Genomic DNA, 27,896 nt, shown 5'->3' on the forward strand with positions numbered 1-27,896 from the left:
TGTACAAAAGCCATTCTTTATTCAACCCATTCGTTCCACAAATGTGAGGATACTACAGGTACCATGAGGATGCACTAAAGATACTGAAAATATGTTGTCTTATTTATGTGTGTACCACATAAACACCATTGACCACATAATGACAATAGAGAAATGGCATTCAAAGTGAGAAATTATGATGACTCCCAGCACAGGTATTCATAAAGAGAGAATTTGTTTGTATTATAATACATGTTAAAGAGTAAAACGTTTTTAGCACCATATTTTTTTTTTTCATTTTCAATTTCACGTGTTTCTTCTAGCTGCATAATGAAATATTAAATGTACTGATAATTACATCAGCTAAAACGGTTTGAACTTTTTGTATATTATTTTTTAACAGCTGATAAAAAAAGAAACTACAACAACATAGATGTCCTTATTTTGTCAAAGCAGTTTAATTTGGTAAAAATGTTTTCTCTCAGACCAAGCTCATCACTAATTTCTGAAGAGAAAGCTTTTGCTTGCTTCATCTTGCTAGCACTGAAAATGGTTTAAGCTTGATGAAAAAGTAATTCAGTACTTTGGGGGATATTCAGGCAAATTGCACAAGATGAAGTTGCTGAGAGGCCATCTGGACTGGATGTCAAGCACCAATACACAAATCCCAAAACAGAGCAGAAGAACAAAGAACAATGTGTGATGACCTGATGGAAGAATAAGAATGAATTTACAAGAAACAGACGGGACCAATGTCGATTCCAAATTCCTGGTCTGGTTTACCAATATCCATAGGTGCAACATCCACAATTGGAAGATGAATGGTTTTCGAGGTTTTGAATGTAAAGACTGTCTTTCCCCACTCGCCAGTGTGTGTCTGTGAAGACAAAATGTAGGGGATTTAATTCTTTGCTCAGAAGGTTGTTCAGAAGGACATCCATGTAATATATATATATATATATATATATATATATGTAAAAATAAATTTGTGGGATAATATACAATAAAAAATGCTGTAACTGTGTTCAATATAAATAGTAAAAATCCAGAGGAATCACTATATGACAACCACAAAGGAGCTCGAAGTTAGTTTTGAGCTTTATTCTTTGCATCTACTGCATCCTCTGTATCTTAAACGTTCTTGAATCAATGGAATAATTAAAATAAAAGCACTACTGCGTAATAATTGCAAAAAACATTTTCTTACATTTTCCAGCTGAAGGCAACATGAGGCTACTGAAACTTACTTCCAAAAGTAACTTGTGCACATTCATGATAACATCCCCCTCAATAGCTAAAGAGACAAAATGTTAATTTGGAAACATCAACATGCATGTACTCACAGTGCAGCCATCTTCCTGGACTTTGTACATCATTTTCTTGTTACCTTCTGCCCTTATTTCAGCATCAGCAAAACTTAACAATTTCAGGGCCTTCTTCACATTGGCTGATTCGGCATCCATATATGCAATGCTGTTTTTACAGTGGTATGTTATGTCCTGAGTGGCTGAAGTGGACAGGATGCGCAGGAATGCCAACTGAACTTCAGAAATCCCTTCTGGGAGATCAGCTTCACCATAGCTGAACTGACAATCAAAGGACAGAAGAAAAAGTGTTTTAAATTTTATATGACATGACATTTTCAAAAATGTCACAAAAAGGAATTAAGCTGTAGTGAATAAGTTAATTTATAATTTGTAATATGGGATTTAGATTGCAATACATATGCTCTACAATATAAATACTTATTTTGTTTCTTGTTTTTTTCCATTTTTTAATTTCTGCCTGTGAACATGAGGATGCAGTTTCTTATCACTTTTTACAGCACCCATTATCCTTCATTTTCTGTCACACAATATACCTTTGCTACAGTTTTGTTGTAATTTTTACTGAACATATTCCATAAATGTTATATATTCTTACAGTGTTCCTCTCATATTTTACTTTTGTACTACACATGCAAAGAAACATGCTTACAGATAAAATATTCCCCCATGGATGTATGTAGTTTCCTGTCAGTAAATCATTACCTGGAATGCTCCATCCATAGATTCGCCAAACCAGACTGTTTTTTTTGGTGTCACCGGTTCATTCCACCACTGTTTGCGTAGTGTAGTACTTATAGTTGCATTTACACACGTCTGCCCAGTTTCCATATTGCAATATGCTCTGATAGAATCTGTTTTACAGCCTTGGTTAGGATCAATCCAGTAGTCTCCTGTTTAAACAACAGAAAAATAAAAAAAAGTATGGAAAAGGGCAAAATACAGTATTTCAAGAAACCATTGTTGATTTATCGCAAATAATTAAACAGGTGGGGGCACAAATCTGGTTAAATCATCTAAAACGTGACAAAATTAACCCTAGTTATATTACTGCAACACTGAGGGAAAACGGGAACTGTAACTAGAAGCCACATTTTTAACAGCTAGTTAAAAAATTGGTTTAGTTACCAGTGTAACTGTACGGTTAAGTCTTGCCTGCATTTGAATCACTGATAAGTGGACATGTATTCTCTGACAGCTTTCTAAAATTCTGTGAGTTTTTGTGTTCAGCCTGAATCCCAGAAATAGCGTTCTGAGGGAAAAGATCGGGTTAGTCTGGTACAACCTGAAAATCAGAACCCTACTTGTAACCACATTGTGATAAATTATTATTAAAATGGCATTGGAATACTTGGATTCAAACTACAGAATGAAAAAGGTGTGCATTGCTAAATATTGAATATCTATTGAAATAATGTAAATTGAAATGAAATTAATGTTTTATTGTTTTCGGGATATGAATCCATTTCTGCTTTTATATATATATACACAAAAAAAATTCTTACCGCTTTTAAATTCTGGGTGGCAAAATTTAAGATCTCTGCAGTTACGTACAGGGTTCTTCTTCGACCCATCTGGAGTTAAGATGTTTTCAATTTGGGCATTGATGGATTTCAGAGTAGCAGCAAATTCTGCCGCAGTACCAAGTCCTTCAATAGCCTGGTCTCCATAATAACCCCACTGATCTACACCTTTAGAAGGATTTGGACCTGGACCTGGTGTATCACAGCATGGACCCGGAGGACCCACAGCACCAGGAGGACCTTGATGGCCCGGAGAACCAGCCGGACCCTGTAGAAAACAACATTTTTTACCTTTTTTTTTTAACAAGGTGTTGGATATCATCCTGTGAATCTAATGCACTAACCCTCCTGTCAGGAGATGTTTTCTTCATGCATTTGAACTGGAAGTGTTATAAAAGAGTCTTACCGAAGGACCCGTTTCACCCCTTGTACCTCGTGGACCAGGAGGTCCAATGGGACCTGGGTGTCCACTGTAACCATCTTTTCCAGGAGGGCCAGCAGGACCAGAGGGGCCCTAAGGATAGTGAAAGACATACAAATTACAGGAGTCAGGGATCCTTACACACAATTCAAATAGACTAAAGTGAAGCTTATAAAGGATAGATACATACAAGTACCAAAACAGGAAACATTTGTACTTGACTATGTTAATTTTATTTGGAAAAAAAGAAAGAGTATACACTTACTTTAGGACCCATAGGTCCAACACTTCCTTGTGGACCAGATGGCCCTTGCAAGCCCTTATGAAAATAAGTGAATAAACAATTAATTATAATAGACAAGCTAATTCACGCAAATGAAAACAGAAGTAAATGTTTTGTCTATTCAGCTTTCTTATAGGTGACTCCTCCAGATGGGATTATTTGGTTTATGATCCAGACATATATGTTAAATGTGTATGATTTTAAATTAAGATTTTTCCTTCATTTTATTTAAATTGTAATCCGCAATATCTCCCTGAACTCCACTGTAAGTTGTCCATTCAAAACATAATAAATCCTTATAACTCACGGGGGGACCTGCAGGTCCAGTGAAACCCTGACCACCTCTTTCCCCTTTCGGTCCTTGTTCACCAGCCGGGCCAGATTCTCCCCTCGCTCCAGGAGGACCTGCAGCACCCTGACCATGAAAAATGGAACGGAAAAAGATTTATGCATCATAGTTTTAGGATAAGGGGTTTTCATTGCTGTAGTAATTATTTAATGGTTAGCAAAATATTCTCAGTAACTTACAGGACGCCCAACGAACCCAGGAGCACCAGCTATTCCTGGGGGACCTTTCTCCCCCTATGGAGAGAAAATAAATTGGCTATGAAAGTCTAAAAAACATGAACTTTTCATAAAAAAAGGTGAACTCTAACTTAGATGAGAGTTAGTAAATCAGGAAAAGATATTGAAGAATAAACAAAAATGAATACAAATGAATGACAACATATACAATTTAAATTGGGAGGTTATGAACATGAATGGTTATTAAAATGCAATATGGTATTGTGGTAAAATTGTGCATTTGAATTAGTGCTATTGACTCGTTTGTTGAAATGATTACACAAACTACCACTAAGTTCTACAAATGGAAGAAATTGCTAGATCTTCTGTCTCTATTAAAATGATGGGTAACTTCATCTACCTTTACTTCCTTATATGCATGCAAACCATTTTTCTTTTTAGAAACTGAAGACTGAGGTTGTGAAATGGTGAAGTCAATCTGCCTTTCTTAATGTAAATTATTGAACAGCACTACTACACACAAATCATAAAGAATTAGGGATATCTTGGTTCTGGGTCAATACTTTTGCAATGCACTTATGTCCTCATTATGTAACAGACTGTGCAGTTGACAACTTGGACCAGAGTTTGTTTAATTAATGGACCGTCTCACTTTGCTCACAGTTAACCAATGTTATTGAGTCAGTTAGCATGTTAAATAAATGAGTGATGTACACTGCTGCCGGGGGGATTCAAAATGCCATCTGCCTGCCATGGCTTAGCACAGGCACCGTACAGATAAAGAAATGTTGCCCTACTGGAAACAGAAAGATGGCAGACCGAAGTTGTTGATGATAAGTCACGATTGAAGAAAGTGAGGGATATCGATGTGTCCAGACAGAGCTTCCATAAAAGGTTCCACCATCATGGGTCAGATGCTAAAAGACCTGCACGGGCCCCCCCCACCCACTAAACATGCTCATGTGATTTAGACAAGACACTAATGGGCTTTAGGTCAGTTGGAAATAATAGCACATTTGTGGAAAAAGTGCAAAACAGCTCAATATCCTGAACATTTTGTGAGTAGTGTTTATCTGTAGGAATAGAAAATCATGGGAATTGTTTGAGAGAACCCTGCATTTTAATAACAGAAATCTTTTGAAGAAGTGAAGGGAAGAATCTGAACACACCCTTTCTCCTCGTTCACCATTCTTTCCAGGAATCCCAGACAACCCAGGCAGACCTTGGTGTCCCGGAGGCCCAGCACTTCCTGGTTCACCATTTTCACCACGCTCTCCCTGTAGATTACAAAGGAAAATAGATTGATATTGTGTTAATTGTTAGTTAATTGTTAATTTATGTGGAAATTTAAACATCTATTTTCAAAGTGCTAGAGAATCAAGTGGGTTAAAATCATTCACAAATATCAGACATGGAATGTATTAATCAAATATCTGCCAATGAGCAAAAAGAATAATAATAATAATAACAATAATAATAATAATAATAATAATAATAATAATAATAATAATTATTATTATTATTATTATTATTATTATTATTATTATTATTATTAATTGGTGCATTTTTAGAAGCTCCATACCTTAGCACCAGGAATGCCATCAGTTCCAGGTACACCATCATTGCCAGGATTACCCTACAAAAAAATGTAACAAACAAACAATTTTTATTATGATTATTATTATCCATCCATTTCTAATAAGGGTCACAGTGAGCTGGAGTGGGCACAGGGCGTGAGGTGGGGTACACCCTGGACAGAATTATTATTATTATAATTAATAGTAGTAGTAGTAGTAGTAGTAGTAGTAGTAGTAGTAGTAGTAACTTAGTAACTGAAATTATGAATATATATTATGTTTGAATTTCAAGTACTACTTACATCCTTGCCAGGTAGCCCTACAATGCCAGGTATTCCTGCAGGCCCACGTGGCCCTGGCAGCCCCTTTTCACCCGGGACTCCATTAATTCCATCCTTTCCTGCCTCCCCCTGAAAGAAGACAGAATTTAAGTTTACACCTTCATAAGTTAGATAGATAAGAACCAGTCTGTTTATTAGAATTTATGCAACTGGTGATTGCGAAATAGAAAACAATTGAGAGAACCTTACACTATGTCTAGCCTAGAGAAAATGACCAATGATGGAAACTTACTTTATCACCTTGCAGCCCGTGGAGTCCTGGTGGACCTTGTGGACCCCGCAGTCCAGCGAATCCTCTTTGTCCAGGAAGACCCGGGGACCCACGTTCTCCCACAGGACCCTGGGAAAAATATGTATTATACATGTCTTTATTTGAACTTTAAATGTATTTTAGATGGTTGCTATGTCAATGTTATATTTTACAGAACACCACAGCTGACTGAAAGCGATTAGACTGATAATATTTCCTGAAGGTCAGTTGATGAAGACCTCAGTGTCCACATGACCCCATGCCTTATTTCTGTATTGATTTTTGCAGCAGAAGAATTATCGGAAAGTTCTAAAGACTTAAAATTATGGTAGAAAGCTGGCAAACAAAAGCAATGTTAGCATTATATAAGCTCTTTTGGAAGGAGTAATTTTCAAGATTAATTTTGTTAATAATAGTCTTACTGGCTTTCCACTTTCTCCTGCAGGCCCAGTTTCGCCTGGAGGCCCATTTTCTCCTTTAGGTCCTGGCCCGCCTGGATTGCCAACGGGACCAGTTTTTCCAGGTTGTCCTATGGAGCCCGTTTTACCAGTGGGTCCTGCAGGACCAGGAGGACCAACATTGCCCTGGAAGAGTGCAGAGTAAATAATTAAAACATGCCTATTTCCTTTATAGCTTACATGTTACATATTTCATCACTTATAGTAAACTGAGATATAGTAGCACACATCTTCAGGGGTTCACTAAACAGCAGAGATATCATGCTTTACTCACAATCTGTCCAGGTTGGCCAGCGGGACCAGGTGCTCCCATGTGACCTGGTGGACCCTGTGAAAAAATGTAATGCTTTAGTTATCCATGATGTAGACACAGTTAAATCTACACACAATCCTTTATCAGCTGATGTATGTATGGAACAATCATTTGTAATGATTCAAAACATTGTTTGTATTCTGTACATCGTATTGTGTTTGTAAATATTCAGTTTATTGTGATGTTATGCATGTCTGCTTGAAGAAAACATCATGCACAGTTTGCCCTCCCCACTATGTACGCTATACTAAACTACATAATGCTTTTGTATGAAACTGATAATTGTATTTTTCAAATTCTGGGATTCTATTCTATTATTTTGAAGGATATATTTAAAACCACATACTATAGGACCAGGTGGACCACTGCTTCCTTTCTGTCCAGAAGGACCAGGAGGTCCCTAAAAGAGAAAAAGTACAAATTCAAGTAAAGACAGTCTCAACAGGGAGGAGGAATGAGAATTTGGTTGTTATTCACATTGTCCAGCTAACTCAAAACCATAAAGGTATTTAATACATTGCAGTGTTGTATTATTCACTTAAAACAATGCAAGCAGGCTCTCACCTGTTTCCCTTGAGGTCCATCATGACCTCCGAGTCCTGGGGGACCACGCTCACCCCTTTCCCCTGGAGAACCTTTACCCCCTTTCTGCCCGGGCTCCCCTTTCAGACCCTTTTTGGAGAAGAAGGAAACAAGCGCTGTGTGTTTTACAAATATCTTGCCATAATATTCAGGGTCTATTCTTAAAACTGGATATAGCTACATAAATTGTGAAAAATGTGCTGCAGACCCAAGCCTTACATTGTTTCACAGTGGTTTTAGGTGAAAAAATTGAAATGAAATGCTAAGCAATGAAATATCTGTGAATACCAGTAAAATACAATGTAATGTTTTGTACTTGTAAATAAAATGAAAACAGTAACTTGGTAAATTAGCTGTAGGAACATTCAACGTCTCTGCTAGCCAAGATATTAATGCGGTTTCTATCACCTGCTGTTTGTGCAATCTTTTACATTTTGTATTTAAAGAAAAGGATATAAAAGAAAATATACATACAGGGACTCCTGGGAATCCAGCAGTACCAGGTGAGCCACGCTCTCCTCGTTCTCCCTATAGATACAACAAAGGTTTATTTATTGGTGGTGGATTTGCTAAATTTAAGTTATTGTTTACAGCAAGCAACAATTCATATTCCTCTAAATATACGCAGAAAGATAAATAGTACTCTTGCCTTGCTTATTAATCAAAGAAATTCAGTAAATTGAAAACTTACACGCTCGCCCTGTGGTCCAGGGAGACCACTTCCCCCTGACTGTCCAGGCTCACCCTGGGTAACAGATGAATTCAAAACTCAGTATCACAACAAGGCACAGACTAAACATACAATCACAAAGAGCACAAAGAATAAAGTTCTGTTTTGTGGCTTGTTCAAAACAAGAAATTGTTTGAAGATACCAAACTACTTTGTTTGCTTTATATCACGATCATAATTCAAAATATTAAGAGGACCATGACTTTTGGCCATTCAAACTGATTACAAGGAATGCAAGAAAGACGCACAAAGTGGATGAAATAGAAGTATTCTGTAAGGACAGCATTTATTGGAGGACAAATATAGTTTTTTATGGTCAGATCTTTTAATAGATATATGTATTTTTATTTAGCTCTCATTAATAGATTTAACAATGCTGAAACTTTGACGGGACAAAACAAAAGCAGAAAGCAAGATGTACCTTGTCACCCTTTGGGCCACCTGGACCAGGAGGGCCAATGGGACCAACATTACCCTAATATTAAACAACAACAAAGAGCACACATTTGATGATGATGAAGATGATGATGATAATAATAATAATAATAATACAGAACTAGAGCAGTACAAAAAAACATTACTTTTTTGTTTTAGCAATAACATGGAATAAAGAATGTATTTATACTTATAAATATAAAAACTAAACAAAACTATTCTTACTCTGCTGCCATCATTTCCAGGTTTCCCATCAACACCTCTGCCACCATTTTCTCCCTGTTTCACCACAGAAAGAAAACACAATCAGGTATTACTAACATCTGATCTACTGCGGCAAGCTTTTAATTTCTCAGGACTTTAATTGTTGAAGACCTTTGTTATATCCTTTTTGTAACATCAGATGTTTTCTGAATTATCTGATCTAATCTCTGATTATATATGGATTCAGTCCCCATGTATCTAAAATAAATATATCATCATTAGCTGTGCAAAAATGTTTAAATATTTTCTGCCATCTGGTGCAGGTAATTGTGGCCAATTTATACTGGAACAGAAATTAATACAGATCTAGATAAATGCATATTGATGAAAAGACATATCCTACAGATATTAGTTAAATGTATAGCCATTCTTACCTTTTCACCTTTTAGCCCTTGAATTCCTCTAGCACCTGGTAGACCTATTAGACCCGGATGTCCAACAAGCCCAGTAGGACCAGGTGGACCCATAGGACCTGCAGGTCCCTAAAAGGAAGTGAACATGTAAATATGCTAATAATTCTTTAAAACATGCTGTATCCTAAGCTGTTTTTACCATTTTCTATAACATATTGCTTAATACAATTAGTACATTTTATCGTCTGTTTTATTTTTCATCATTTTTCATTTGGGGGGAGAAACAATGTCTTTGAAATTTAGAATTGCATTTTATCAGTCACTTTGGTTTATGGTATGAGAAATATGTTTCTCTATAACCTTCTTCTGATTAATATGATTTTACTAATTAATAAGGCTATAATAATAATAATAATAATAATAATAATAATAATAATAATGAAAATGTACAATAGTAAGAGGTAAGCTCCTGTTATTGCTAACATTGTTGAAACATTTGTAATTTTCTGTGCACCTTTGGTCCTACTGATCCTTGTGGACCTTGATTTCCTGGTGGTCCTTGAGGTCCTGCTGGGCCTGCAGTGCCTCTCTCCCCTCGATCACCTATCTCACCCTTTAAGAAACATTGTTTAGTGATGATACTGCATGAAAATAAATAATAATAATCTATAAATCTGTTTGTGCTATACACTGCACAGTTATTTCGGGCCATATTTTCAAAAGACTATATATGATTTAGAAATAAACTAAAATAAATATAAATACAAACACCTACTTAGAAACGTAAGCTTTTGGATGTGAAATTGGTGGGTGAGTCATATGTTTTATGGTATAGGTATTCTAGGATCATTTAGGGTCTACAGTTACTCCAATTTTTAATATTTTCTTGAATCAACACCTTGATTCAACTAGAATTATATTTGGAATAACATACTTAGAGAAAGTATCTTACCTTTGCACCTGCACTTCCAGGAGTACCATCCTGTCCATTTGCACCCTAAAATAATGAACAAAAGTAAATATTTTAATATTCATACTATAGAGCAATGAGTTGTAGTTCATGCTTACAGTACGATATACCTTTCAAAATTGAAAAATTACTATATTGCTGCTGGCACAATTTAACAAATGTGTCACCTGTTTTGTATATTTGAAACCATATAAGAAAAACCTTTTTCTCTTTCTTCCCAGTCCAAACCTCATGGCAAAATATTTTGAAGGTGAAACATTTAAATCTAAGAAAAAACTAAAACAAAAAAACTACTAAGATATTTTCACAGTTGTTGTTGTTGTTATAATATTTATTCTTACCGGATCTCCTTGCTTTCCACTTGGTCCTTGAGGGCCAGGACTGCCCGTTCGCCCCTAATTATGTGAGTAAATAAAAATGTTTTAAAAAAAATATTATTGAAAAGCATGCGTGTTTATGCGTGTGCAATTAATTCTGAAATATTTATATACACTAATGATTTAGAGATATAAATTAATTTGCAAATATAGATATCTGTAAAATATCATTTGACTTCCCACAAACTGTAAACGATGCATTCAACTACAGAAGCATATTAACACTGATATTTGGTTGCATGTTGGTCCAGTATAATTTTATTTGCATTAAAATATTAGTTTCAGTCTCTAAATCATAGCCAAATCTCAATTCATCAATACAGTATATGACTATATAAGTGTTAAATCCCTATGTCTTATAAACAATATAACATTTACCTGAAAGCCCTGGGGTCCTGGTGGCCCTGCTGGTCCTGCTTCACCAGCAGCTCCCTTAAAACAATAAGAATGATTCAATTTAAATTCAATACAATTCTTTTTTTATTTAATGTAACTCCCTTCAAAGCAAGTTGTCAGAGAGTGCTTCAAATAGTGATAATATGAAGTCCATAAAATAAATATCAATACATATAATGATAAACTGTAATTTATACTGCATAGTGAACAATAGAAACATATTGTAAATATTATTTTAGCACTGATGCTAATGACACAGAACAACAATACACTTAAAAGTGGCACTTATTACTTACAGGTGGCCCAGATGGCCCCATTAGACCAGGATCACCATTCTTCCCAGGTTCACCCTGTCACAGATCAGATACCAAAGTTACAAAGTGAACAGACTGATAGCACGTTATTAATACTTGCATCATAAAATTGATTCTTACGGGCTGCCCACGAGGACCTTGGGAGCCTTTCTCGCCATCCTTTCCAGATCCACCCTGAAAGAGAAATAACGATAAGCAGAAAAATCTATAGCTATCTAAGCCAGAGTAAACTGTATGCAAATCTAAAAGTTATTCGTACCTCAGGACCCTGTGGACCAGGGGGCCCCATGATACCCATGTGACCTCTCGGACCTGTTGGTCCTGGGGGACCAGTATCTCCTTTTTTACCACTCGGTCCCTGTTTCACAAGAAATATTCATGTTATAAAACCATCTTCAATCAGGACATTCAGAGTTGCAAATACAAAAAATTACATTAACTATATTAAGAACATAAGAAAGTTTACAAACGAGAGGAGGCCATCCGACCCATCGTGCTCGTTTGGTTACATTCCCCAAAGGAACCTACTGAAGTTAAAATGTATACCGACTTCCAGTAGACATTTTCTTTATTTATACCTGCTTATCTAAGACATACCTACCTGGTACACTGAATTTATACAATATTCTTGACAGTACTTATGGTCAGAACAGAAGTTCCTGCTGTTCGGGTGCAAAACATTAAATATATAAAAATACATAATCATAATTAGTGGAAAAATAAAGGCAAATCAAGGGATTCATCACTGCAAAATAGATTTGGGGTGTTACGGCCCCACATCACTGTTGTAATAGACTAGTGAACACATACCAAATAAAGATTGTATTTTAGAATAAACTGTGTATTGTTTTTAGTTTTGTTTAAGCTACGCACACATGTGCAACAGCAGTTACTTGTGATCATTAACAGCTATCAAGTGTCAGCAAAAAACTGAACTAGACTGGAATACAACAGTAATTATTATTATTACAACTGTTACTTATACAACACAAACATGCATTAAAATAAGTCTGTGTAAACGTACCTGAGGTCCAGGTTTTCCATCAGTACCAGGACTGCCACTAAACCCTGGCAAGCCCTTTGGGAAAGTTAAAACACAGGTCTTATCTACAGAACTATATTCGTGCTGCTAATATTGTTTCACATACAAACCACAGAAACACACATCATAAGAGGCTTCTCAGAGTGGGCTGCATACACACCCCTAAGCACTTGTCTACTGATTAAGCCAAATTAAAGGTGGGAGTGTAAAGAGGATGTCAATTTAGTGATAAAGACACACAGTTGTTTGGTTTATGGCAAAGTTATAATCTTAAAAAGTTGGCAAACCATTCGAAAATTACTATGACTATCTTATGAACGATGAACACATATTATGAAAACTGTGGAATATGTCATGAATATGCGCTTACGTCATAAGCACTCAATATGTGATACAAAATAGGATGTTAGATTTCAATGTTTGACTTCAAAGGACACTTACTCTTAATCCTGCAGGTCCTTGTGGTCCAGGAGATCCTTGGTCACCTTGGCTTCCCTGGGGTCCTGGTGGGCCTGTATAACCCCGGTCTCCAGGAGGACCCTGAGACAATGAAAGGAATAAAATAAAGTAAACTACTATTTAATTCCAATAGTTAACTCCCTTTAAACAACCAAGAAATATGAAGTATCCCCTGCACACAGAATAGAACTAACATCAATCTTTTGTCTTTATGGCCTATATTCATGAAGGATTTTGCACCAATTCACTATCCTCATCCCTGTTTTCCTGCTGTTTGAAAGCACATCATGTCTGAAACAATTTTTTCTTGGCATGCATATAAAAAAATGGCCTCTGTGCTTTAGGTAGTCATAATAGGTAATAATACATATTTTACATATTTGAACTGCATACAACACATTACTATACAATCCATAGCTTAAGATGCTGGGTTTATACCTTTTCACCACTGGGACCACTCGATCCAGTTGGGCCAGGAGGTCCATTCATGCCCTACCAATACAAAAAAAAAAAGATACAATAAGTGGAAAATATATTACACATACATACAGTATTGAGACAGTGTGATAAAAAACATCCCAAGATCAATCATTTATTGCACTTCATACTTGTTAGTTATTCATTGTTGAGATTCCACCTGAACTTGAAAACTAAACTATTTCACAGCACTATATGCATGGAAATATTACATTCTGCCCAGTCTTCAACTTCCCAGATAGTCTAGCATATAGGTCTAGAATAGCATTTTTGCTGCCAGTAAAATCTAAAAGTCCCACGCATTCTGTGTGCTTTGTTTCCTATTTCTTGTACTCTTCTAATTATCTAGAAAAGAAGGGTAGACAAAACTTGATTTATCTTGCACAGTTAACACAAACCTCTTATCAGGTCATTGTTTTTTTGGGTGCTTTTTATTTAGTTAATTTAAGGTTACTATATATGATATGGAGCATATTAAATGGAACCCTGGACTCAAAATTCCATCTTAAACACACCTGCAATCTACATGTGCCAAACGAGCAACAAATCCACCACACCAATACCTATGATGACTCTGTGACGTTGTGTGAGTGTTGCTCACATTTGTTACATTCATGAAGACAATGCGCCATTACATTTACATCAGGATTGCAATCAGAAGGGAAATAGAGAACAATGCATCTGTTCTGCACCATGAATCACAACACAGTGGCATTTGAATTTGTGCCTTGTTTCATGTTTGTATATGTAGAACAATCATCAAGGGGTAATGCTTTACCCTGCCTCCAGGCTGCCCAGGTGGACCAACGGGTCCTTGATCACCAGGCAGACCTTTCGATCCATCTCTTCCAGTCGGACCAGTCGGACCAGGAGGACCAGCATTACCCTAAGAGAAACAATACGTAAACCAAACTAGGAACAGGCACCACCGTTGTTATTAACCTGCCATGCTACTTTGGTCTCTTTGAGGATAGACTGAGATTTTGCTCGCTGGATTAAAAAATAAACACTTACTGTAAGACCTTGTGGACCAGGTTCTCCTCTTTCACCTGCCTTTCCAGGTTCACCCTAAAAACACCAAGATAGAAAACAGTCAATGTGGTAAATACATGACAATAATTTATTAAGATTATTAAGAGCCTGTTAAAGATGTTATGATAATTGTCAGGTTAAAGTTGTTGTAGCTATGCAGTATGAACAGCTTCACAGTATGATCATTTTACAATGTTTATAATATTTGGGCAAACCATAATCAGACGACAAATGTACCGGAGATCCTCGTTGTCCAGGTGTGCCATTTTGCCCAGTTGGCCCAGGTGGACCCTGTCGTCCTGGTAACCCATTTTGTCCAGGCATACCAGGATTGCCCTAAAGAACAATCATGTTTGTGTTAAAAGGTTCTCTGAAAACATATTTGTTCACCATTTAGTTAAGCTTAAGCCTAATTTAAATTAACAGTCAAAATAGATACTCACCATAGCCCCTTTAAGACCATTTACTCCATTTCTGCCAGGAAGGCCCTTTCAGAAAATAAATATACAATTATTTTTAGAACAATTAGTGTTTCATTAAACCTTATGAAATATCAACTATAAATGTTACATACAGGAAGACCGGTGGGACCAGGAGGACCCTGAGTCCCAGGATCTCCTTTGGAACCAGGTGTGCCATCTTCGCCACGGCTTCCAGGGGAGCCCGTTTCACCCTGATTGACATAACAATTCAAACAATGAACATTTTGTTAATACAGAAGAAGGTGTCCAAGTAGATTATGTCTATTTATTTAAATTTGGAATCATGTCTACAAAATGTCATACTATCATAAGATTATGCATTGAATAAAAAGATAAGAAGAGACATATGCAGTATAATATCATATGGCCTTGACGTGTATTATAGTGAACACTCTCTGTAAATGGTCACACACATACATACCTTAGGACCTTGGATTCCAGCAAACCCAGGAGGTCCAGGGGAACCTTGGCTACCCTAATGCAAAGAATATAACATTACAGTATGAATGACAGAATCTAATGAACATATATTAAAAGGTGAGAAAATAAAAGGGGGGAGAAATTACATAAAGCATAAATATAGGTAGACATTGCACTCACAGGTAATCCGTCTTTTCCAGGTAATCCGTCTTTTCCATTTAGACCCTAAAATCAAAAGGTAAAGATCTTGTTCATTTGTTGTATATCATTACTTTTTAACAATACATTTCTGAGTGTTTGTTACTGTGGGCATCACAACATTATATTTAACCTAAATATTAAAAACAAGGCTATTTATCAATATGTGGAAATTGTAAAATAGTGGAAAAGTAGTGACTGGTTTATAGAAATGGGATGAATTTTGTAAAGGTAGCATAGTTTAAAATGGGATACATGTAAGAAGTCTGCATTTTGTTTCATAGCATTCTCTTACAGGTGATCCTCGAGGTCCCATGGGCCCCCTCTCGCCAGGCATTCCTCGTTGTCCCTACAGGTAAATTAAAAACAGTATGACACATATAAAAGCATTGTTATGTTGTGTTTACAATAAATCACATTCTTTTTAACATACAATTACCCATTTATACAACCAGGGCTTTACTAGAACTATCTAGGTAAACTACCATCCTCAAGGGTACAACTATAGTGTCCCCCCAGCTGAACCCACAACCCTCCACTCCAGAGTGCAGAACACTAACCACTACTGCACACTGCTACCAATATGATGTCTGCATGTTTCTAAGAACTCACCTGTGGTCCAGGTGGACCATTTAACCCATCATTACCCTTTTCACCCTGTATTAAAAAAATAATAACGTATATGTTAGAAGATGACATAATATGACTATATATAGGATCACTTTGAAGAAATTCTAAAACACAACATTTTTCTTTTCTATTCACTTTTAAATTGTATTCTGACCATAATGTGTAGACTAATCTGTACTTCTAGTATTTTAATATAGTTGTTTATGCAGCTAAATAGTTTTTTTAAAACAACAGATCACATTTAAAGAATACATATAAATAATGAATCCATTAATTTATGCAATTCTATTTTACTGCAGAATACATTGTCTTTATAGATTTTGAAAATAATTGAAAAAAATAGTAAACAACACACCGTGGGTCCAGGGGGTCCGGTATTTCCTGTAGGTCCAGGTGGTCCATCCGGGCCCTGGATTCAAAATATAAAAGATGCACATAAGTTCATAAGATTCTTCTCTTTTCTATTCTTCTATTAGACTTCAGAGTATACACACATTACTTTAAATAATATGTATATTGTACAGTTTATTTGCAATGGAAATTATATAGTATGACAGCAGGATGATTACAATTATTTAGAGGAAGAACAACAAGATGTTTTGTGCTTGTTACCTAAACAGGCCTTTAACAAGATATTGCACAAATTAAATAGTGAAGATTTGTTTTCATGTAATTACAGATTTATAACAATTGTATAACATATATCATATTTAAACATTTACTCACTCTTGGGCCTTTTTGACCAGGTGTGCCAGGTTGACCAGGATGTCCTTTAATCCCCTAGTAAAACAAAGTTTCATCACACATTATGAAGCTGTATTGTTGGCTCTATAAATCCTAAATCCTACACTTATCCTGTGTGAAGAAGATACTGCAAAACCCAGTCGACCTTATTGTCTATCTATGCAATTTGGAAACATCATAGTGGAGCAGGGAAATATTATATATATGTATGTATATATATATATGTATATATATATACATATGTATATATATATATATATATATATACATATGTATATATATATACACTCACCTAAAGGATTATTAGGAACACCATACTAATACTGTGTTTGACCCCCTTTCGCCTTCAGAACTGCCTTAATTCTACGTGGCATTGATTCAACAAGGTGCTGAAAGCATTCTTTAGAAATGTTGGCCCATATTGATAGGATAGCATCTTGCAGTTGATGGAGATTTGTGGGATGCACATCCAGGGCACGAAGCTCCCGTTCCACCACATCCCAAAGATGCTCTATTGGGTTGAGATCTGGTGACTGTGGGGGCCAGTTTAGTACAGTGAACTCATTGTCATGTTCAAGAAACCAATTTGAAATGATTCGACCTTTGTGACATGGTGCATTATCCTGCTGGAAGTAGCCATCAGAGGATGGGTACATGGTGGTCATAAAGGGATGAACATGGTCAGAAACAATGCTCAGGTAGGCCGTGGCATTTAAACGATGCCCAATTGGCACTAAGGGGCCTAAAGTGTGCCAAGAAAACATCCCCCACACCATTACACCACCACTACCAGCCTGCACAGTGGTAACAAGGCATGATGGATCCATGTTCTCATTCTGTTTACGCCAAATTCTGACTCTACCATCTGAATGTCTCAACAGAAATCGAGACTCATCAGACCAGGCAACATTTTTCCAGTCTTCAACTGTCCAATTTTGGTGAGCTTGTGCAAATTGTAGCCTCTTTTTCCTATTTGTAGTGGAGATGAGTGGTACGCGGTGGGGTCTTCTGCTGTTGTAGCCCATCCGCCTCAAGGTTGTACATGTTGTGGCTTCACAAATGCTTTGCTGCATACCTCGGTTGTAACGAGTGGTTATTTCAGTCAAAGTTGCTCTTCTATCAGATTGAATCAGTCGGCCCATTCTCCTCTGACCTCTAGTATCAACCAGGCATTTTCGCCCACAGGACTGCCGCATACTGGATGTTTTTCCCTTTTCACACCATTCTTTGTAAACCCTAGAAATGGTTGTGCGTGAAAATCCCAGTAACTGAGCAGATTGTGAAATACTCAGACCGGCCCGTCTGGCACCAACAACCATGCCACGCTCAAAATTGCTTAAATCACCTTTCTTTCCCATTCGGACATTCAGTTTGGAGTTCAGGAGATTGTCTTGACCAGGACCACACCCCTAAATGCATTGAAGCAACTGCCATGTGATTGGTTGGTTAGATAATTGCATTAAAGAGAAATTGAACAGGTGTTCCTAATAATCCTTTAGGTGAGTGTATATATATATATATAATCATTCAAAATGTAATAAACAATTAGCCCATCACATCATAATCTAAGTATATAAATACAGGATACCCATAGATTTCTCTTTCAAGATATATTATGGTTTAATTTTGTGGATGCTTACTCCGATAATGCACTGTTCAGAAAGTTAAAGTCCCTTTTTACCAATTCTGTATCTTCCTCTCAAGCTAATACTTCTGGATTCAGAAAGATAGTACATTTTGTATACACTACCGGAAATCCAGGAGGACCACGATCTCCTTTTTGTCCGGGTGCTCCAGGTTCTCCCTAAGAAAAAAATTTAATAATAATAAATATATATTGTATGTGTTTAACATGCATAAATACAAAACAGTAATGTTATTAATTTATTATTAAAGAAAAACAGGAACCCTGCTCATATTTGTAAAAGGCACAGACCAATATAAAGATGTAGGCAAATAATGACGATATAAAAATAACAGAAAAAATTATTACTACTTATGCCTCTGAGAAGGGATTGTAATACAGGTAAGATTTTGATATGTATTATATTCAGAAACTGTACAGCAATACAGTAATGATATATATATATCGGTGTGTTTTGTTTAAGTACACTAAACGTAGACTTCTTTGTTTAATTTATTTGTGAATGGGCGTGTACTTACATCTTTACATTCTCGGCAACTTAGCCCAGAGGGGCCAGGAGGTCCCGGGGGTCCTGGTTGTCCTGGTGGTGGCTATAACAGCATATATACTTATAGCACACATTACAAACACAGCATGATATGAAGAAACTAATATTACAAACATAATCATCAACAACAACAGATAATAATAATATTTGTCATTTTACACAATATATTTGAAAAAATAATGAAGGGAGCATACTTTTGTGTATAAATATTCCAAAATGTATCAACTGCATATTCAGATAAGAGGCAAATTCAGAGAGAAATCTCCAAATGCTATGGTCATTTGAATATTATTTTGAATTGGGAATTGTTAACTTGCATTGTAAAGTATCATAGTGTAATAGTCTGTTTTATCTTTCTAAATAAGATTTATTTTGATAACCAATACTTAGATCACCAGGAAATGTATTAAGTTGCTGGAACTTACGGAACGACCCGGCTCCCCTGGGAGTCCTGGTTCTCCGGGTGATCCCTACAGCGGGAACAATATTCACAAAAGTTTAATAAAGCCAAAACTTAAAAGCAATCCACCTGAACACATCACACCACCTAACACATTTTATTATGGCAAAGTTGCGTGAGGTTGTATATATAACATGAGAAAACTTTTGCACATTTCGTAGGTCCATCTCTGGAACTTCAATATACAGCTCTGGAAAAAATTAAGAGACCACTTCACAATTTTCAGTTTCTCTGGTTTTACTATTTATAGGTATGTGTTTGGGTAAAATGAACATTTTTGTTTTATTCTATAAACTGCTGACAACATGTCTCACAAATTCCAAATAAAAATATGAATGGAATGGAATGGCTGCCATACATGTATTTTTTTCCAGAGCTGTACATCAAATGCAATTATGTTGCATTAATTTATACAGTGTATTTTGTTAGTATTTCATTTATTTATTTGTGTTATATTCTGTGTGTTTTGATATGTGTAAATATGTTTTTCTTGATTGAAGCAATGTGCAAAAAGTTCTCTCATAATCCTTTTTTATAAACCCTGGAGTCTAACCAATTGTTCTAGCACAACATCAGGTAGTTCTGTGTCCACTTGATTGCAATGTTGTCACTGCGTTATTACAATATCTTGGTTGTATCTCATTAAAGGACAACATCTTATTTCTGAGGTATATAATATTGTAAAAATTAAAATATCACTATTTTATTCTGTGCACATGAAACATCAAGCATACAATACGAGTTTAATTCTAATAAAAAGTTCAAAAAAGAAAAGAGGTTTGTTCTTGATGGATAGAATCATTAGGTAAATTAACTTACTGAGGGACCAGTTGGACCAGGCGGACCAGGCGGACCAGGTTCAGGTACGGGCGGCTTAAAAGAAAAGCAGAGTAAAGGGTTACATCATCAGTCATGTGCATCATGTGTAAAAGAATGATGAAATGTTATAATTGTCATTTAACTTACAAATATTATTTGTGGTTCCCCGAACTGTGGCTGTTTAAAAAGAAGCAAAACAATGGAAAAAGATGTCACTCATATTCAATACATAAGGGACATTTGTCGTATTAAACTTGTGTGCATGGCATACACAACTGTCCCATCATATGATGAAGGCATTTCAGGGAAGAACATTATTTTCATTGTGGGTCAGCTTGTTAATCTAATATCCTTCATGAGTCAAAGGAGCACCAAAGAGAAATTGCAGTGACTTACAGGCATAGGTGGACTGGCCATCGGGCAATTCTTTCAAATGCCAGATGGGCCGGACCATTTTTTAGTTAGGATGGCCGGTCGATTCCTGTGTGGGCCAGTCACTTCGTGTAGACTAGCGGACCGCACATTGCCAACCCCCCACCCCCCCGGACCACATTCATCGGCAACCAGAACAACACATCACCAGCACACACCACCCCCCGCCCCAACCCTGCAAACCGCACTTTATTGAGACCCAGAATTCAACAGCCATCGCCCCCCTGGTTAAAGGTCCAGGGTTGTTTTTTGGTCCCAGTCCGCCCCTACTTAAAGGGTATGGGTATTTATACTGCACATAGGAAATACAGAGATAGAGAGAAACAGGTGGCTCATGGAAATTTAATAACCTAAAAATTAAACATCACAAACTACCCAAAATATATTTAATTTGCCATGGATTATAGTGTCCTTCATTATAAGGACTACTTCTTACCTCACCATGAATCCCAAGCATAGGGCAGCCCTCACACACTCCTGGTTGTCCAGGGGGCCCGGAAACGCCGGGTGGCCCTTCTAATCCAGGAATCCCAGGTAAACCCTGCCAGATACACAAAATGATTATAAAGAGCAGAAGAATATATTGAGCTTTGATTATACAGGAAGCATTGTATAAAAGTTTTAAATAATTTCAATTTAATTTCTGACCAAGAACTGAAAGAGAAGAGCTACGTGCTCTAAAAGTCTCACAATCATACTTGTGAGAGATATTACGATTTCAAAAAAACTGCATAACTAAAATAAAATATCCAATCGTGGGAACAATAAAATGTTCCCCCAAAACTCCAGAACATATTTTGAGATTATAATTTTCAAAAAGTAACATAAACAGTTTTAAACTTCAGCCTACTATGTATAATATATATAGATGATTACATTTTTGCCTTACCCTATCACCTTTTTCTCCTTTCTGCCCATTTCCACCACTTACGGTTTGCTTGAAAAGAAAACAATTTTACCTTTAGAAAAACTGTTCAATTATTAAAGCATATAATTTAAAATAAGCCCTGATCAAAATCCTGTGAAATACTACACAGTGTCTAACAAATATGCAACGATTCAAATATATATACACAAATACATTAAGTCACACTTTAATAAGCACTACTCCTGTCTTTATCTCCAATCTGGCTGGATCCAATTACTGATCCTGTCATATAGAAATGAGTATTGTTAAACCCAGTTGAAATTGTGTACAATCTAGGTTTTTAATTTTTGTGTACAGAATTTGAAATGTTTCACACACAGTGATAATCATTATAATGGGTTCTATAAATATATGTTTTATAGATAACTGATGTGTTTAGCTATCCTTATTTATATTTTATTCTGTATCCAATATAACATTTTTAATTATGTGTGCACAACCTTGAATTGGTGTACTAATATGGCAAGCCAAATGATCATTTAGACATATCTTTAATTAATTTAAACATATCTTCAAATAGTTTGAGATATCTCTAAATCATTTAAAGATATCTGCAAATCAATTAGAGATATCTGCAAATAATTTATATCTCATATATATATATATATATATGGGCAAAAGACAAGACGCAGACATTTTTATGTCATAGCAACATAAGTGATACGTGATAAAATGTTGACATTTAATTTTATATTCCATAAAACTACTTACTATGGACTAACTTATACAATGATTTTTAGTAAAGAAGGATTATTTCATATTTGATTTATTTCACTCCGAATACTCAAAATGTCCTGTGGTGTGACTGTCCCCGGAGGTGTGCAGTTATAAATACTCTGAATACACTCAATCTTGCATGCATGGAAAATGCAATATAAGGCTCCTAAACTGATTCTACAGGGGTTTCCTATGCTAGTATATCACACAATTAAAACAAATATAAATTTCCACTTATTTTTCTAAAAATAAAAAGTTGTCACCAAAATCAATGTCCTATGGTGTGATGGTTAATCTGCCAAGAAATTCAAGCATTTTTGAAGACGACTGCACTTAATATTGGACAACAGGAAGTCAGCATATTTTAGGAGGACCCCCTGCACATGCGTCAAGATAAGTCAATCTCTTAGAAATATAATTTAAATCACCATCTATACTTCCCTGTAGGGCATGCAATTTTTTTGTGTCCTTTGGTGTGACGCATAGAATAGGAATTTATCATTATTTTTTTAAATGGCCTATCTTGTAACAACAGTTACACATATATATTTTATATTTAAACTTGTTATTGCAACAACAATCATCATATACATTTATTTTATGAAAATGTTGTTGTCACACCATAGGATGTTTTCAGGCCACAAATTAGCTATATCCTGCCAAAAAAAAAAAAAGGAATTAGATCTAATGTTGGCAAATATATTCTCATAAAGGTAAGACTCTATGCCATCCAATGGGAGGTTAATTTTGGTGCTTTTTTCAATTTTGATTTTTTTTTCAGTTTTGAAAACCTATATATATATATATATATATATATATATATATATATATATATATATATATATATATATATATATATATATAAAGTATATTTAGAGATATCGCTAAATGATTTGAAGATATCTTTAAATCATTTTGTGATATCTGCAAATCATTAAGAGATCTGCAAATGACTTCCAGTTCATTTAGAGATATCTCTAAATACTTGAGATATCTTCAAATCACTTCCTGTATGTAGCCCAAGATTATCACTTCCTGTTAACTTGTTCATTCATTTCTATTTAACTGAATGAGGAAACAGGAAGTGATAATCTCAGCTTGAAATGATTTGCAGATATCTCTAAATGATATAAAGATATATTAAATGCATTTAAAGATCTCTCTATATAATAATTTGGCTTGCAATAGTATAAAAGTAAACAAGTAAATTAAAACAAAACAAAATCAACACAAATAATAATAAATCCCAAGGGATTGTCTAGATACAAGGACACAAGATCATTGCCCTCAAGAGTAGTGGCTAGGGCTTTGGAGAGGCAGGGTTTATATGTCTAGACCAATTGTAACCTTTGACCAACTTATTAGTCACAAATTACAGGAATTTCAATGCTTTATGTTTGATTTCAGTTTGACAGAATTAATCCTTTGGCCTAATGTAAATCCATCATAAAGTATTGTGTTTTTAATTTTAAGTTGTGATGTTCACAGTAAGATTGCCAGTTTTCAAATATTTTATTTGGGTTGTCTTTCTAGGCCAATCTGGAGTTACTTTGTAGTCAGATGTTGAATGCTGCAATTAAACAGCAATGAAATGAAAACAAACAATCATTAATAATAATACTGATTGCATGATTGATTCTTGGCCTGGGTAATATGTGTTGTCAATTGCAGTAAAACTCCTCCCACTACATTTGTTCATGCTCAAGTATGGTTTTTTGCAAGACATTTTGGGATCTACTTACATCTGGGGAGTCATTTTGACAAACTGGACAGCATTCGCCAGGAGGAATTACAGGATCCGGACAGTCCATGTCTTCACAATTTATTGCATCACACAGTATTGTGCCAGTGTCACAAACACAGATCTTACAGGGATCAGGTTTCCAGACTTCTTTGTTATTATAAATCTGGCCATTATGTTTACACACCCCTAAAACAATTGTGCAACATAAATTAATTAATACATACATACATTTAAAAATATATACATACAAACTTATACAGGGCATTTATTATTATTATAAATAATAATAACAACAGTTATTGACTTCTTTTGACACCTTTGATTCCTTCCAAACTTATTTATTTGTAGTAAAATAGTCTCCCACTGCTGGTGAAATAAATATTGTTTTACAGAATAAAACATTCATATTGGAGATAGACAGCACTGGTGGGAGAGTGGGAGATTGTAAATAGTTTGACCAATATGGTTGTAGGTGTGATATTGTCCTGTGAGCCCTGTCCCTTCTGTGTTCACCCTTGTTTACCCTGGTTTACGAGGTAGGAGTTTACTACCACCTCTCTTGTTTTCCTCCCCGTCTGTGTCTGTCCTAGTGTCATTTTACTGCTGTTCTTTTAAGAGTACCTGAGCAAACATTTTAAATAAAAGAGACGTTTTGTCCTCAAACCAGAGTCTGCGCCTACTCTGAACTCACTAAGACTGGAAAGTGTTACAATATTATACAGTGGAGAAGCATGTTACCATCCAATCTTCTTTCATATGTTACAGCATATTCTATTATATGTTTTCTGTTATATAAATGGTGTAAACACTAACAATGGGCCTTAACTAGTTTCAAGCAACGCACTAAAACAAAAATATAATTACTCACTTACACACTGAACCCTGCTAATTGATATTCAGTTTTGTGTTTGTTTTATATATATATAATTGATTTTATTGTGCACAAAGTATTTCAGTAATATGTACTGAAATACCAACCCTTGCAGTCATTCAATAGAGGGCTGTGTAGGTGAAAACCATAACCATAGCATATAGAAATAAACTGTGCCACACTTAACATGTCTAACTAGGGGTGATATTTTACCATAAATGTTACAATATATTTAATTTTAAGTCAGCGTAAGAAAATATAATTCAGAATCAACATAAATAATTGTTGCTTATGCTAAGAAGTCAGAGCTCCCTGAGATGCCTGTATATCAGTAAATTGCTGCTGTGAAGAGGCTGATAGATTTGCAGACATGTATTTTGTGTGGCATTTCCATATCTAAATCTGCAAAATTCAAAATCAAATACTGTGCATCAACTACAGGACTTTATCATGAACACATAATGCATTTAATCATGTTTCCATGAAAGAGGGTTAGTAGAATTATTATAAATAAATAATTTGTAAAAATGTGAATGGTTAATTATATTTCAAATAAAAACATGCTACCTAAAACATGTAGTTTTCTTATGTACCGCATTTATTAGCCAACAGTCTGCCATATTTTAGCTGTTTACTGCAATTTAAGTGAATTGCCAGAAGGAGGAGCTATGCTAAAGAAAAAAGTTACTGTCAGCCCCACATAAAGAACAGTGTGTTTCAGATTTCTGTACTAACCTCTGAGCTGTGAACAGGATGTTGTTAAACTGGATATCTGTTCTTAATTGTTTTTCAATGTATTATGATTTGCTGAATGTAGGGTGATATATTTCAAAACTAGCTTACTTCCAAAGTGAATACATTTGTATAGCATGGATATCCTCAGTATGATGTATTTAGCTTACTTACTCTGCTATGAAGAATATTTACCAGTACTAACAGTACCTCTGCAAACCATGGTAATATAACACAGAATTCTATATTTTTTGTAGATGTATACATGCTTACTTTCTTTAATTGTATTATTTAAAAAGTTACAGAGTTACAGAGAATGTAAATTAAAACATTTCAGTGCTTTCCAATTTCAATGATTTATTAAAAATAAACATTAGCTTGGTGCATTAGTGGTACATTTCATAGGAAATTCACAAACCACCTAATGGTTGAATAAAAGTCAACAATACGAGGAACCTAGGACAAGAACAAAAATATCCTACCTTTTTAAGATAAGCTGAGGTGTATATATGACTTGAGATTGCAGAGGAGTTAATACAAAGGCTGAAAAATGAATGTTCTAGGTGTAAATCTAGTCACAGTCTCTAGAAGAGCTGAAGACGAATCATGTTTTATTAAGTGGGTAAAGTTGTGTATATAAGCTCTGATTTTCAAAAATTCAATTGAATGCATTTATGGAAAGAGGGGATAGCGCGTTGCTGTTTTTGAATGCCATGACTGTATTTTAAATTTGAATCAATTATAAGAGCTGTAATATTGCAAACTTAATACAATAAAAGCCAAAGTATACCTCATTCTCTTCTTTGGGTGTGGTTCCATTATGCACAAGTGAGCCTCAATGACTCCCAAAAAATCATCAACTCTGCAGTAGGTGTGCATTTGACACTGTTCACAAACTTTAGAAGATTGTGTTGTTAACGTATCATATTGAATAAGGTTCTGCCAAAAGAGCTAAATGGAAAATGTAATGGCCTCAAATGTTTGAGAACCCATATAAACTATAACTAGCAAAGAAAAACGTATCAAAGCCTGTTGATTTTAAGAGCTGTTTAGTTTCCAAAAGTAATATAGTGTAATGGACTGTTCTGAACTCAACAGCATCTGGGGGGCTCACATGGCCTAACTCTGTTTAAAATACAATGCTACAGATTTTCCAAATATCTATATAAGCAGCAAATATCTCAGTTACTTCCCACAAGCCATCAACTAAAGTCTACTTAACTTTAACATGTAACTCCATCTGTGACTTGCGGATGGGATTTCTATATTTCTTGTTGAATAATCACTTAACACTTAACTTAACATTGCTGTTAATAAATACACAATTTCTAAAACAAGAAATAGATTCAGTATTATACATCTGTGGAAAATAAATGCTATACTATTTACAGTTTGGTTAAATTGACATTCAAACTTATGAACAAAATTCTCCTTGCAGTACTTCTATAATAACTATGGCAAAGGAGAAGCACCAAGGATCTACTAATTAGAAATCATTGACCTGGACATGTTGCCTACAAGTCAAAGAAGACATACTCAACCAAGGATAACAGTTGAACCTTTTTAAATAAATTAAATTAATTAATTATATTTTAAATGTATGGCATATCCAAGAGATTTGTTTATTTTCAGAATATGAACACACTATTACATTGCATAAGTAAACGCATTCATTTATTTTTGAACAGTGCAGGAAATAACCAGAAATGTTGAATGTTTAATGTATTAATTAGAAGAACAAGAATGCAAGTATTGTTGACTATACAAGGGATCAATGCAGATCAATGTTTTACTACAGTTGGCATATGAATATTCCACAATAGTTAGAAGTAATAGATCTATGACATCCTTACAGTAAAATATTGCTTCCTATAAAAATATTGACTTACCTTTCTTTATCTGTGCTCCTACCAAGGAAACCTGCAAAACTGCAAGGAGGGCCAACACTGACATCTGTATACAGCTCGTCATGTCTACTACTTAGACATGAGACTCTGTATGCTCAGGTAGAGATGCAGTTTATTGTAGCACCATTAAGCTTCAAATCCTGGGCTTAGGATAAAGCATACCAATAACCCCCTTCCTGTATACAGCCTTAAAT

At 35.3% G+C, this 27,896-nt stretch overlaps 1 protein-coding gene across 1 annotated transcript; it reads right to left on the reverse strand.

Moving 5' to 3' along the window:
* On the reverse strand, window positions 1-27,879 carry LOC136711549 (collagen alpha-1(III) chain). Its single transcript, XM_066687872.1, has 51 exons — window positions 27,685-27,879; window positions 24,191-24,378; window positions 21,693-21,740; window positions 21,240-21,344; window positions 20,519-20,548; window positions 20,372-20,425; window positions 19,518-19,562; window positions 19,064-19,135; window positions 18,651-18,704; window positions 16,883-16,936; window positions 16,512-16,565; window positions 16,139-16,183; window positions 15,822-15,875; window positions 15,509-15,553; window positions 15,330-15,383; window positions 15,001-15,099; window positions 14,870-14,914; window positions 14,664-14,762; window positions 14,409-14,462; window positions 14,173-14,280; window positions 13,356-13,409; window positions 12,900-12,998; window positions 12,441-12,494; window positions 11,676-11,774; window positions 11,537-11,590; window positions 11,399-11,452; window positions 11,085-11,138; window positions 10,671-10,724; window positions 10,312-10,356; window positions 9,874-9,972; window positions 9,381-9,488; window positions 8,968-9,021; window positions 8,729-8,782; window positions 8,269-8,322; window positions 8,052-8,105; window positions 7,560-7,667; window positions 7,342-7,395; window positions 6,957-7,010; window positions 6,647-6,808; window positions 6,207-6,314; window positions 5,936-6,043; window positions 5,639-5,692; window positions 5,226-5,333; window positions 4,060-4,113; window positions 3,839-3,946; window positions 3,514-3,567; window positions 3,234-3,341; window positions 2,810-3,095; window positions 2,010-2,197; window positions 1,323-1,565; window positions 1-856 (listed from the first exon to the last, which is right to left on the reverse strand). Exons 1-51 carry the CDS (start codon window positions 27,764-27,766, stop codon window positions 710-712), a joined length of 4,323 nt encoding a protein of 1,440 aa, XP_066543969.1. The 5' UTR covers window positions 27,767-27,879; the 3' UTR covers window positions 1-709.
* Between the last annotated feature and the right edge of the window lie 17 nt (window positions 27,880-27,896).

The sequence above is a fragment of the Amia ocellicauda genome, chromosome 16, assembly GCF_036373705.1.
Source record: "Amia ocellicauda isolate fAmiCal2 chromosome 16, fAmiCal2.hap1, whole genome shotgun sequence".
NCBI lineage: Eukaryota > Metazoa > Chordata > Actinopteri > Amiiformes > Amiidae > Amia > Amia ocellicauda.

Coding starts and splice junctions, on each gene's coding strand:
- LOC136711549 (XM_066687872.1), bottom strand. CDS start 27,766: ATGACGAGCTGTATACAGATGTCAGTGTTGGCCCTCCTTGCAGTTTTG. Junction 19,136..19,517: donor CAGGGGAGCCGGGTCGTTCC/GTAAGTTCCAGC, acceptor ATGCTGTTATAG/CCACCACCAGGACAACCAGG. Junction 3,947..4,059: donor CTGGGTTCGTTGGGCGTCCT/GTAAGTTACTGA, acceptor TTTCATGGTCAG/GGTGCTGCAGGTCCTCCTGG.